Raw genomic sequence first — 13,428 nt, 5'->3', positions numbered from 1 at the left:
AGCAGTTTAGCCATGAATCCACTGAAAGACATTTGGATGGTTTCCAGTTTGGAGCTATTATGAGTTAAGCTGCTATGAACAACTCTATACAGGTTTTTGTTTGAACATACATTTTCTGGGATATATGCCCAAAAGTTAATTGCTGGATCATATAAGTACATGTTTGGTCATTTTAAATATTTTTTTTGCTCAAGCCTGAGGGTTATTTTGTCTTTTAAGGTGACTCTGCTTACTTCTTCCTTGATGTGGCCTCTTCTGTCCCTCTAGCTGTGCAGTTTGTTCCGTCAGTCTTCAGGTCTGGTTCTTGGGTATTCGGAATGATTTGATAGCTATCTAGCTGTGTTCAAGGGACAAGGCAAGCAAGCCTAGGTTCTTCCCATTATGCCACCATCTTAGCTCTCCCCCTGCATGTTTGGTCTTTATAAGGGACTGCCCAAGTATTTTCCAGAATGGCTATACCATTTTATATTTCCACCAGCAATGTATGAACAACCCAGTCTTTCCACATTTGCCAGCATTTTTTATTATCACTATTTTTTATTTTAGCCATCCTGATAGGTGTGTAGTGGTATCACATGGTTTTAATTTCCCCAATGGCCAGTGATGTTGGTTATCTTTTCATGTGCTTACTTGCCATCTTTATATCCTCTTTAGTGTAATGTCTGTTCATGTGTTCTGCCCATGTTCAAATTGGAATTTTTGGGTTTTTACTGTTGAATTTCGGGAGTTTTTCATGTAGTCTAGATATCAGACTTTTGCCCATGTCCTTTAGACATAACCCCTGTAGTCTTCATAGTTTCCTTGCTTTCTGGTATGGTAAGTGTTTGAAGTTCATTTGGTTGAATGGAATTTTAAGGTTTTAGAAATATTTGGAAATGATGTAGAACTATATGATCCTTTTTTCTTTCTGAAGCAGTTTGGTTATTGAGAAGGACAGGGAAGAAATTGAGGAGAGAAACATCTGGTAAGACCCACAACATCCCAAGGCTCGCTGTAACTCACTCATCCCACACACCTCCTTTATATTCATTTAGTCATTAGAGCTCGCTGTGTGCTAAGATGCAAGCCAGGGATTGGGAATAAACAGGGAGTTTCAGTATAACGTGACATATGTGCATGCTGAGGTGAAGTGCAGGAGGCCCCTACCCTGGGGACTCAGTGAAGGCGGCTCTCCAAAGGATGTGATAACCTGGCCCAGATGGCAGGTAAGGCAGACTCATGGAATCAGGACTAAGTGGAGGTAGATCTTTCAAGGAGCATATTTAGAGACCCCAAAGGAAAGAAGTGTGTTCCATTCTGGGGATGCCCTGGCCATCTTGGGAGTCCTAGACTCTTCCAATGTTTAAACAAGATAACTTTTAAAAATTCACTCATTCGTTCATTCATCCATTCAAACAAGACACCTTTGTGGAAGGCAGAGAAGAACATAAGCTGATACCTGAATGTTGCTTGGTATTGTCTCTGGTGAGGCGTAAAGGATTCAATAGAATTACTGCCTAGCTTTTGTCTCTTAGGTTCCTGACACTCCCGTCTCATTCCTTCCATGAAGAATAAAGACCTACTGCAGAAAAAGGAGACATTTCTGCTTTGAGCAAGGTCCTAAAACACCGTCCAGGTCTGGAGACAAGAGGGCCAGGTCTGGAGACAAGAGGGCCAGGCCTGGTCTGTTGGATTGGTTCACCTTGACATTCCCGGCCCTCCTGCCTGGTCATATTCATGTCTTCCAGACGGGAGGTGACAGGCCTAACCTCCTGACAGCTCTATGTTCTCCCAGTACTCTCGCCAGCAGATTGCACCATCCAGGTCAGGGGTCTGGGGTGTCCCTTGTGTATGAGGGGGCATGCTACGCTCTCCTGGGGGTGGTGGGTGAAATTTTACATTCATTGAAAGAAAGCATGGATTTAAAAAATAGTAAAGTTTAGGAACACCAATTGACACTCCCTCCTCCCAGGTCTCCTTGTGACAACAATCTCCCAGAGCTCCACATTCTGTCTGGCCATAAAGGAGAGATCAGAGCACCCTTAGCATCATGTTGTCATCACTAGTATGAACTAGACACTCCCCTGGAGTACTCTTTTTTATTTTTTTTTAAAGATTTTTACCTATTTATTTGAGATAGCACAAGTGGGAAGGAGTGGGAGAGGGAGCAGCAGACTTCCCGCAGAGCGGGGATCCTGATGCAAGGCTCAATCCTAGGACCCTGGCATCATGACCAGAGCCGAAGGCAGACACTTAACCGACTGAGCCACCCAGGCACCCCTCCCCTGGAGTACTCTCCAGGACTTTCCTATGCAAGATGCAAAGGGTCAGCAGAAGGGAAGTCACAGACCCCGTGCCCCCAGAGATGAGGTGATCACTAGGTTCACCAGTTTATTTCTTGGCCAAATAATGTCCCAAGAGCTCATGTAAAAACAGCCAGGGAGCAACACGCAGCAGTGATCTGTAAGAGAATACACTACTCAACACATTCCAGCAGCCTCAGGTTTGGCTTTTGTGGGATAAGCTGCCAAGGGTTGGGGACCAAGAAGGAGCAGAACGAAGCCAGGTCTCCGCAGAAATGAGGGCTCAGATATGGAGCGGCTACCAGGGCTGGACTTCAGAGCCAAATGTCAGAGCTGCAGTCACCCCCAGGGTAGCGGAGCTCGTGGGCCAGGGCTGGGCCTAGAGGCTCCTTCCCAAAGTCGACGAGGAAGTTGGGGTTCAACTTCAGGCCTCCCTTTACTGTGTCTACATCGACCTGCAGCATCACGGAGCCTTCCCTGGTGGGAACAGGGAGTAGAAGAGAGGTCACAGGTGGCCCATCCCCTTCCCCCAAGAGTCTGTAATGCTGGGCTAGGTCCTAAGGAAGGAGCAGGGCCTGCAGGGTGGAAGCAGCCCAAGGAGTCTTCTGGGAGAGGAACACGAGGGAGGGAAGCCCAGGCTGTCTGCTTCTCACCTGATGAGATCGGGGTAAAACTGTTTGTCCCAGGCACTGTACAGAGACGTGGTGACGTAGAGACGCTTCCCGTCTAGGCTAAGCTGGATCATCTGGGGGCCTCCAGGTACCCGTTTCCCCTTGGGAAAACCAGGGGGTGAGCCCCATGGCAACACATGGGTCCTTGGAGGGGGATCATGGAGCATGCCCCCCCCCCGATACTTCCCCAGCATGGATCTGAGGGTCTCATGAGTCCAGATGGGGGCTGCGAGGAGGAGGTTTTCAGGGGAGGGCGAGGGGAGGTAGCTCTTCACCTTGACTACCAGCGGCTCTGGCTGGCATTTCAGCTCCTGGTCCTCCAACACTTGCACGGGCCCTCCCTTAACGATGCTGCCCCCAAGGAAGAGCTGAGTGGGGAGATCCAGAGCATAAGGAGGATAATGGTGGGAGGTGAGGACACCACAGAAAGAGCAGCTTGCCCCACGTTCCCCACTCCCCGCGGGTAGCCACGGCGCCCCATAGTCCTGGGCTGTGCCATCCCTCAGCCTCCCATTTTTGTTCTCCCTCCACCTCCTTTAACATCCTTCAGCCACTTCATACCCTCTCCCTCATCCCCAGACTTCTTCTTCCGCCCTCCTTCTGGCTCCTCATTCTGTTAGCACCCCACCTGTCCCGTGAGGCGGGGCCTATGTGGGTCAGAGATGTCATACTGTCGCAGGTCCCCATGCAGCCAGTTGCTGAAGTAGAGGAAGCGGTCATCCAGGGACAGCAGGATGTCCGTGATCAGGCCTGGGGTGGGGGTGTGGTGCCGAGGCTTTAAGGACTCTCGTTCCCCAAGCCAGGAGTCCCTTCCTGATTCCCACCCTCCCCTGGGCACTCACTTGGCATTTCGGGCAGCAGCCAGCCCTTCACTTTCTTGGGGGGCACCTGGATCACCTTCTCCACAGACCAAGTACCTCCCTGTTTTGGTAGGCGGGGGCAGGGTGAGGAGGTAGAGAGGTGAGCTTGGGAGATTGGGGGGCTGGGGTTGGAGCTGGGTCTTTCCAGAGCCCACTGTCTACAGGGAGACAGTAGATTCAGGGTTTTCCTACCACCAGGGTCTAAGCCCACGTGGACCCCTTAACACAGGGATGATGTCGGCTTCTCCACTGTGTTCCCAGCACCTAGCTCAGTGCTTACTGTAGAAACTCACAAATAATTTTTGAACAAATAAATGGGATTTGAGGGTTTAGGAGAGAAGCGAGATAGAGCAGGTGGCCTTGGATTTTGTTCCTGGATAATTTGGGCTAGCAGAGCCAGGCAGAGGGGCCCAAGTCTAGAGAGAGGGGTACCTCGTGGCTCTGGAAGACTAGCAGAGGTACAAGCTGGGACTACTGGGAGGAGAGGGCCTAAGGACACATGTCACCTGATTCTTGTAGAAGCGCTGGATGGTGGAGCTGAGGGCACAGCCCACGAAGCCCTGGGATGCATCTGGGTTGTGCAGGAAGCGGACCTCCAGGGGGATGAGCCCATCCTGCAAAGGCAGGGTCTGCACGATCTCATGGCGCTGCCAGTCCCACACATGTATGTGGCTACCATAGAGCCCTGGGGTGGGGGACGGGGCCAGAGGGTAGGCTCAGGATCCGGGCAGGAGGCAGTGGGCAAAACCCTCCACACAGCCCCCAGCAGAAGGTGGAAGAACCGGCTGGAGGGATTAGAAGGACGCCTGAGCAAGTCAGAGTACTTGGCACAATCCTATACCATCACCCCAAGAGTCAGGTTCATAGGAAGAGGCCCGGAGAGGGGTTTCCAAGCAGACAGGAGGAGTGTGCATGCCCAGGCTCCAGCCGGCCTCTGGAGGGGATTCTCACCTGCCTCTACATCAGCGGGGTTGAAGCCATCTCGAAAGACATTGGGAGCCGCCCATTCAGTGCTGATCATGACATTGTGTCGAGGCTGGTACCAGAAGTCATAGCCCATAGGTGCAGCTCCCCCAGGCCGTTCCCACGTCCCCTTCACCTCAAACGTCTCTCCATCCAGCAGCACAAAACCCCCTGAGCAGGGAAGGACGTGGCAGGTAGAGGCAATAGAGATGCTACCATCACCAAGCCCTCACCCACCCGGAGGCATGTTCAAGAGGCTCCAAGTCCATTGCCAGGTGCCCTTTCCTCCCACTGGATTTGCTAGTTCCTTCAATTCAGGTGTCCAGAGGGTCCTACCCAGAGGACCAGGTGGGAGGTGGGGACTTACTCTGGTACCCCTACCGCCATCAATTTCATCCCCTTCCTAGGGGAAATTTTCTGTCCTCTTGAGCCAAGAGCCTGGGACACAGCACCCTGTGCTTCTCTTGCCCAGCCTCCCATTCTATGTGGGGTTCCTCCCAGAGTCTAGGCTGCATTCTGCTCACTACATTTTTTTTTCTTTTTTAGAGCAGGCAAATTATATTTACTTCTCATTCAACATGAATGCCCAACATATTTCCCCTTGCTTGGTATGTTACAACACTTGGGCAACTCTTTGCAAATACAACTAGGTATCAACTCCTCAGTGTTATTGAATCTAGGAGTGTCACATTCCTCCGGTCTCTGAGAAGGAGCTGATATTCCGCTCTGATCAGATGGAGGACACTGACAAAAATGGGTAAGGTTTGGAGGAAAGCAGCCTGGCATGTGATGAGGACGCAGCTGGATCCAGATTCCTGAGTTGGAGTTCCACCCACAACTCACTAGCTGTGACTTTGGGTAAGATATTTAGCAATCTGTGCCCCGCTTTCTGATCTGGAACCAGAGATCCTGGTAGCGGCTCCCTCAGAAGCTGTATTTGGCACATAGCAGACATTTTGTGTCAGTCCTAATCCTACCATAAATGAGAGAGCAAATGTGAAGATGCAGGATCCCAAGGGCCATGAGACTTGCTCCTGAATTCATAAAGACTGACGTCAAATGTATGCCTTTTTCTGGGGCCATGTCTGTGCTCACATTCCTCACGGAAGGCTGTTCTGACTATAACTTCTAAGAGTCAGGTTTCATCTTCATAGAAATAATGGGAACAACAAGGGGCGCCTGGGTGGCTCAGTGGATTAAGCCGCTGCCTTCGGCTCAGGTCATGATCTCGGGGTCCTGGGATCGAGCCCCGCATCGGGTTCTCTGCTCCGCGGGGAGCCTGCTTCCTCCTCTCTCTCTGCCTGCCTCTCTGCCTACTTGTGATCTCTCTCTCTGTCAAATAAATTTAAAAAAAAAAAATCTTAAAAAAAAAAAAGAAATAATGGGAACAACTGAAGTTAATTGACAATGGTTTAAATTTTGGAGGAGACCCAGCTCTCTAGTTCTCCCTGGAAGGTCCTTCTATCCCTCCCCCAGCTTGGGATCTCTTCTCCCCACAGGTGTGCCTACAGTGCCAGCAGATACCTTTGCTATTGCCCTTGGGGTCTCCCAGGGAGCTGACCATCACTTCCCCACTAGCCAGGCAGTGGCTGGTGTGGATGTAGCCCAGGCCACACTTGCCATGGATGTCCTCAGCCTCAATGACCTGGAGAGGGATAAGGAATGGCATCAGAAATCTCCCAGGGCCGGGAGGGACCCGCCCACGACTCCCCCATTTCCCTACTCCTATCTGCTGACCCCACCTTCTTTTCCTTCAAGACATGGACCCAATTTTCCCAGTGGGACTAGGGCAGAGATTTAATCTGGAAGCTTCTGCAGAGCAGCAAGGGAGAGTCTGAGAGACCACTAATTCTGCAGGCAGAAAGCCTGACTTCTCTCCCCTGTCTCATAGCCCTGTGAGACCAGAAGCTTCTCCCAGCCATTGCCAGCGTTAACTTTGTAGCACCAGCAGCCAGCAGTGAGTGCCTGGCACAAAGAAGGTACTCAACAACTTGTGAAAGGAGGGATTGGAGGCTCCTGCTTAAGGGAGGGAAAATGAAAAAAAACAAACAAACTGAAAAGCTTCGCCCACCCCTCCACTGCCCACCTCCCCCCCGCCCCCCCACCATGGTCCCTCAGCAACAATGGCAGGGGCATACCTTGTGTAGCTTCGGGGCCCGGGGATCAGAGCCCACATCCACCACATAGATACGGGAGGACATGAGACAGGGCAGCAGCAGCTTGTCGCGTGACTTGGTGCTGTCCCCGAAGCAGCTGCTGCAGGTGTTCCATCCCGAGTGATGGAGCTCATCTTTCAAGTTGGGCATGGGCAGCCGGTGGATGACCTGCGAGGGGAGATGGGGGAGGGCTGGTGCTCATCCAGACCATGCATCTGGGATCCCTGGATCCACTTGGGCTTGGCAGTACTGTACAGGCGGGAATTCATCACTGCCCTGGACCTCAGGGGGCGCCCTTGGGCAGTGAACACAATCTACAGTCACGCCCAAAGGGGGGTGCAGAAGGCTGGAGCTGGGGAAGGGCCTCGCTGGGGCCAGGGCTGGAGGAAGGGTCTTAGGGCCCACCAGTGCTGGAGCTCCACCTCACCTGGCAATACTGGGGAGACTTGGGGTCAACGTCCACAGTGGCCAGATAATCCGGGGCCTCAATGCCAGTGTTTCGGTAAATACAGGGCAGGTAGACAATCTCCTCCCTGGGTCCTGAAGGGTAGCAAGCAGTTAGTGGGGATGGCAGGGTGGAGAGGAATGATAGGGGTGGCGCTGGGTGTGCCCAAGGCTGAGGTCTCGGGGCTCCCACCCCCACTAGCCGAGGACTCAGTAGAAGGTATTGGCTTGTAGAATTCCTTTCCGGGGGGCTCTCAGATGTTGCCCACTGACCTTTCATGGCCTCCAGAGGGGTAGGGTAGCCAGGTCCACACTTCCCGCATTTTGTAGCTGTGGAAACAATGGGGCACATTGGTTGGACCACTTTCTGGAAGGTGAAGGCTCCTTCCCCACGTGCTGCCACCCATGTGCCGCCACTGGCCAAGGCAGACACGCTGTCCCAGATTGTGTGTCAACTCTGGTACCATCACAACCACCCATCTCCCTGCCCTTGAAAGCTCTGCTGAGAGAGAGAGAGAGAGAGAGAGAGAGAGAAAGTGTGTGTGTATGTGTGTGTGTGGTGCCTGTGGCAGAAAGAGCTGCACAGGTAGGACCTGAGGATGGACAGACACTTAAGCAGGACCCAGGGGACGGCAGGACAAGGGTGAACGCAGCAGAGGCTGCGCATACAGCGGTTACCATGACAACTTGCTCCCCAGGCCCAGCTGCTCACTGACTAGCCATGGGCGCTTGGGCAAGTTACTTAACCCACTTCCACACAGAGTGTAAAAAGAAGGTAATAAGAACACCACAGTGGGCTTTTAGGAGCGGTAAACAGGAAGGTGCAGTCAAGTGTGCAGTGTTGGACTTGATCAGAGCCCGTCAGCCCTGGCTGTCCCCCAGCTAGCAAGGGTGGTACCTGTTTGACTCTATCGCAGACAGTATTTCTACCCAGACCCGGGACACTTCCTGTTTTTCTCCCTTCTGGGTCCTGACCCCAGGCTGCTGGCCAGAGCCTGGGTGACTTAGCTGAAGGTCTGGTAGGGAACAGGAGGCTGAAGTTCAAGGCCGTAGGGCTGTTACCACCTGGATGTCCTCAGACCAGTTTGTACCCCTACCCGTGAGCCCACTTCCTTTATCTGTGTTTGGTGCACCTCTGGGGGGCTCAGAGGCCCACCCAGCAAAGCTGTAGGGTGTGGCCCTCCTTGTCCCTGAAGTCTGGCAACAGAAACCACAGAGATCTACTGGACTAAAGTCAGCTGCTGAGAAGGCGGGGTGCAAGGGACTGGGCCTGTCTAAGGGTTTGGGGTTTGACCAGGAGGAAAAGCTGAGGAATAGCCCAGAGGGAGCGGCAGGCTGGAGGAAATCCCAGAGTGGAGATCACAGGACCGGGTACTGCCTCCCTGCCCTGGCTCAGGGCCAGTCTGGCCACGGCCCTGACGACTGGGGGCGCGGCACGTGGGGAGGCAGGAGGAGCTGGGAGTCAAGTCTCCCCAGGAGCCTGGGCTCAGGCCCTCAGCCAGGAAACCAGGTCCCCTACTCAGGGCAGCCAAGTGACTTAGGAGGCCAAGTGGCAACAGCGTTTTGGAGTACAGAAACCTAGTTTCAAGGTCCAGATCTGATACCTGCTCTCTTCACTTTTTCCATTTCTTTGGCTAAAAGGGGGTAATCATATCTTACCTTCTTTTCTAGGTGACTCTGAAGGTCAAATAAGCCAAGGTATTCACAAAGAACTTTTGTAAAGGAGAAGCACTGTATAAATATGGGTAGGGCTGTGCCAGAAAGCAAGGGGGTGGGGGGACAGAAATCCCGGGCCCCGCAGTTGGTGCCCCGAGAGAGGGCTGGGGTGGATGGGGCAGGGTGAGAGGTCCAGTCCAAAGCAGTTAAGGGGACTTGTGCCAGGGCCTGGCACAGGTGGCAAGGGGGAGAGGAAGGAGGTTGCTGGACACAGAACAGAAGATTCAAAACTCCAAGACTCAAGACAGATTCAAAACCCACAAAGTGGAACAGAGACAGAGAGAAGGTGTGAGAGTGGTGTTGCTGGTTGTGTCATTGTTCCCTCCCCACCCCACTCCCGACGTTTCAGGCCCTGTGCAACCCCAGGTCCCTAGGAGTATCAATGTGCTTGCTGGGAAGCACCCTCCTTGTCCTAAGCACTTCAAGCAAGATCTCTGAACACCTTTGGATTTGAGATGAACCCAGGGGAAGCTCACTGGGTTTTCCCAGTGTCAGGCTGGCTGCTAGGTATTCTGCCAGTCCAGGAAAGAGTCAGATGCAAGGGACAAAGACATCGATAATCCCAAGCAGACCCAAATTCTTCCTCAGCCTGACATCTGGGAGCCAGAGGACGGCAAATAGGGGGACTTCTGGGAGGGTGGGAGGTACTGGACCAGGGGACCCCAGTGAGAGTGTGTGGGCTCTGATTCCCTTTCAAGGGGGTTCAAGGTGGCTAGAGAGTGAACTGGCCCCAAAGGCCTGGGTTTCCTACTTTCTGGAGTTAAAAACCTGGCCCAGGCTGGAATGAGGATTATCTTTCGCCTCAGTGACAGCCAGGGACAAGAGGTTCTCCTTACATACTACCCCACCCCTACCAGATTTTCCCAGCTGCAGAAAGGCCCCTGGCTCCAGGCTGCAGTGGGAACCCACATGGGGGTCCAGGGCCACCCACCCTCCTCTCCTTGCAGCTCTAGAAACTTTGGCTGAAGTGGGAAATGCAGGGGCAGGGGTGGGGACGGTGGAACAGAGTCCAGCACTCCCTCCCCTAGCTAGCTTCCCCCCACCCAGCTTTTCGGTCAGTCCCTGTATTGTGGGCAACAGGATGGTGGTACTGGGTTGCCAGGAGGCCCCCTCCTTACCCATGCTGCTTGCTGCTATGCTGTGATCCTGACCGGCCTGCCAGGAGGGATCAGAGACCCGGGCTACGCAGGTGTCCAAGCAGGCTGTGCTGGAAAGGGGCAAAGGGAAGGAATTTATACAACCAGTCGGGGGCGGGGTGGAGTAGGGGGCGGGCCTGGGCTACAGCCCAGAGCAAAAAAGGGAAAGATCAAGGGCAGCTGGCCAGGACTCTCTCACGCAGTCTGCTCCTGAGGCTGGTGTTTGAGTTACTGTGTGTGTGTGTGTGTGTGTGTGTGTGTGCTCGCGCCCACACTGAGGCCTGTGCACAGGGAGATATGTGCTGGGCCTGTGCATGCATCTCTTTTGTGGGTGCCTGGGCACATGGACTTTGTGGGGCCGCACGGTCTTGTATACCTGTGCGTAGCCCCTGGGTATGTGTGTGTGTATCTCTGTGTGTGAAAATGTGCCAGTGGGAATGTTCCTTGTGTCTGGACTTGGGCACGTCTGTGTGCACCTATGTGAGCCTGTGCCTGCCAGAATGTTTATGCCGTGTGGGTCTGTGCTTGGACGCATGGGAGTGCGTGTCTGTGGTGCTTCTGTGCTTCTGTGAGCCTAGGCATGCACGTGTTCCTGTGTCTAGAGGCTCTCCTCTGGACTTGGATCTGTTTCTTGCTATGGAGGGGCACTCAGGGCCCTGGGCCCATTTGCTATTATCCACAGCCAGAGTCAGCTCTCTCCTAAAATAACCCTCCCATCCCGGACACCCACGGGCCAAAAGGCACACTCTTACCCACCCTCATCTGCTCACCCATGTCTTCCCATGTCTCCACGCTCATGTATTCCCCTTGAGCTTTGAAGTGGAAGGGAAGTTGGCAGTGCCCGTCACCCCCTTCTGTTACCCTCATCAATCTCAGGAAGTGGAAGTGGAGTCTTCCCTACCCTCATCTCTCTGCTTGGCACCTCAGCAGCTCCCAAGGTGGAGAGCAAGGCCCCAGGGCAGACCAGCAGGGTGCCACTGTCCCTCACTGGCCTGTGATGAGTCACAAAACTCTCAGGTCTTCAACCATCCAGGAAAGAAGGAGGATTTGGTGCTGGCCAGGGCTGCCGAGCCTGCTAGGATAGTGTCCCAGGGACGTGGGATGGCCTCCGGGCAAATGGTAACTGCTCACTGAAGAACCAAGGGAGGGGTGAGGCCTGATCTGTCAGCTCTCCCTGGGGCTGCCCTCATCCAGAGAAGCTGGGGTTGAAGGGCCCCCAATAGTCCTTCATCTTGAAGCCAAGGGCCCCCCCTCTTTCTGCAAGCTGGCTGCCTGAAGGGTGACCTTGCCCCCCTCTTCTAGGTACCTGCTGACTCTGTGTCTACAGAAGCCACTTTCATCTCCTTGGATGAAAGCTATGGGGTGAAGTTTTTATTGGCTAGTGAAAGGGACAAATTTTGGTCTTCAGACCGCGGACGGAAAGATCCATGGACTTCCCAAACTGGAGTGGAAGGAAGGAGAACAAAACGGGGCTGCTGTATGACGGGGATCTGTCCTCCTGGTTCCCCTGGATGAGGGGGCCCACACAGGAGGAGGCTACGTGGCTGCCCGGGGCAGGGAGGCTCCCTTACCCCCTGCTCCCCAGTAACACTCAACCTATCCTGGCTTTTTCCTACTGCTACAGCCTCACCAGGGCACCATCTGCCAGGCATGTGCCACAGACAACCCTGTGGAGGCAGCTGTTCCCCTGCCGGCCACCCCTCATGGCTGCTTCTTCACCTCTGCTAGCTTCCTTCTTTGTCTGCTGGTGGCCTCCACTTACCCTGCCTTAAGCCCACCCCTCTGGCCTCCTCCCCCTCCTCCTGAGGTCTCATCTCATACCTCCTCCACTTCCCTGCTTTGGGGGGCTTGAAGTAATCCAACATCCAAGATCTGAAAGAGAAAGAAAGTCCATGTTCACCCTCTCATCCAAAGTCCCTGAGCTGTTACCGCCAAAGAAGCTGTGATTTTGCTGGTCCTAGACAAGAATTGCAAAGCACCGTTTCGTCCTGAACTGCCAGCTCTCCATGCCCTGACCTTGGACCTGGCGTGCTCAATGGCTCCGGCATGGGACCTTAGCCTCTACCTGCTGCTTTCTCCCAGAAGATTTCCTCCAGAGCCTGCAAGGTGCTTGGGAAGAGTTGTCCGAATTAGGGCTATGGGTGGAGGCAGTCCTGGGAGAGGACTCAGGCTGGTAATAGTGGTGTCCATGACCCCTGGTGTCTTTGCTCCCATAGTGGGCCACCCTGGTCAGCCTCCTTGTGTCCTGAGCATCCCAAATGTTTCTTCTCAGGAACTTAATGGCTCCCTTCTCTATCTGATTTTTCCTTTTCTAGACAACCAGAGTCCAACCAGAGCTGGCTGACTCCCAGATTCACACAAAGGGATATGGGGAGAGACCTGAGCTTCCCACCCTGGGCTGGCCCTGGGAAGGTGGGACCCCGGCCCAGGTCTGTTTGTCCCAGGAGGCTGTACACAATCCTGATACTGAGCATGGCCACTGCAAAGAAGGCTGGGTGCAGCCCATGCTCCTTCCTGCTCTTTCAAGTTCTAGAAAAGCTCAGTAAATATTAGAGGAGGCAGGTTATCAGGCTAGCCTCTGAATAGCCAGATGGTTATGTAATTGAACTTTGGCTCTGCTCCATCTCCACAGACAGAAAATGGATTCTTGCAGCCTTGGGGGCATGGAGCCTTGCTGCTGGTTCCCCCCTTTCCCTTCTGGCCTCAGCCAGATTTCTTTGGACCTCTTGAAACAGGTCCTGAGACCATCGTTTGGTAAGATGGCAAAGGGAGGAAGGAAGGATTAAAACCAGAGAAGGGAAGGGGGAGGAGATGGATGAAGCTGGAGTCTCCAAGAATCAAAATGTTAAAAATGTTAAAAAACAACAACAACAGAAAAAAGAAAGGGAGCCTGGTGGCTCAGTTGTTGGGTGTCTGCTTTCAGCTCGGGTCATGATCCCGTGGTTCCGGGATCAAGCCCTGCATCGGGTTCCCTGCTAAGGCGGAAAGCCTGCTTCTCCCTCTCCACGTCCCCCCCCGCCCACCCTCCCCCCCCCCCCCCCCCCCCCCCCGTGTTCCCTCTCTTGCTGTGTCTGGCTGTGTCAAATAAATAAATACATAAAATCTTAAAGAAAAAAAGTTGTTCTTCCTCTCTAGCAAAATAAAAGTGACACGGAAGCAATCAAAGTCCAGCCAGGGGAGTGGTATCAGGAAGAAAGCAG

The 13,428-nt window shown here is 53.5% G+C and overlaps 1 protein-coding gene across 1 annotated transcript; it reads right to left on the bottom strand.

The window, feature by feature from the left end:
• Window positions 1-2,345: 2,345 nt before the first annotated feature.
• SELENBP1 (selenium binding protein 1) lies at window positions 2,346-12,103 on the bottom strand. Its single transcript, XM_046026967.1, has 13 exons — window positions 12,050-12,103; window positions 10,211-10,299; window positions 7,650-7,706; window positions 7,360-7,472; window positions 6,915-7,100; window positions 6,301-6,421; window positions 4,765-4,947; window positions 4,320-4,498; window positions 3,796-3,874; window positions 3,582-3,703; window positions 3,229-3,321; window positions 2,936-3,054; window positions 2,346-2,759 (listed from the first exon to the last, which is right to left on the bottom strand). Exons 1-13 carry the CDS (start codon window positions 12,091-12,093, stop codon window positions 2,597-2,599), a joined length of 1,548 nt encoding a protein of 515 aa, XP_045882923.1. The 5' UTR covers window positions 12,094-12,103; the 3' UTR covers window positions 2,346-2,596.
• Window positions 12,104-13,428: the final 1,325 nt, after the last annotated feature.

The sequence above is a fragment of the Meles meles genome, chromosome 1, assembly GCF_922984935.1.
Source record: "Meles meles chromosome 1, mMelMel3.1 paternal haplotype, whole genome shotgun sequence".
NCBI lineage: Eukaryota > Metazoa > Chordata > Mammalia > Carnivora > Mustelidae > Meles > Meles meles.
Note: the sequence above shows the minus strand (reverse complement) of the source record. Positions and strands in the feature narration are given on the sequence as shown.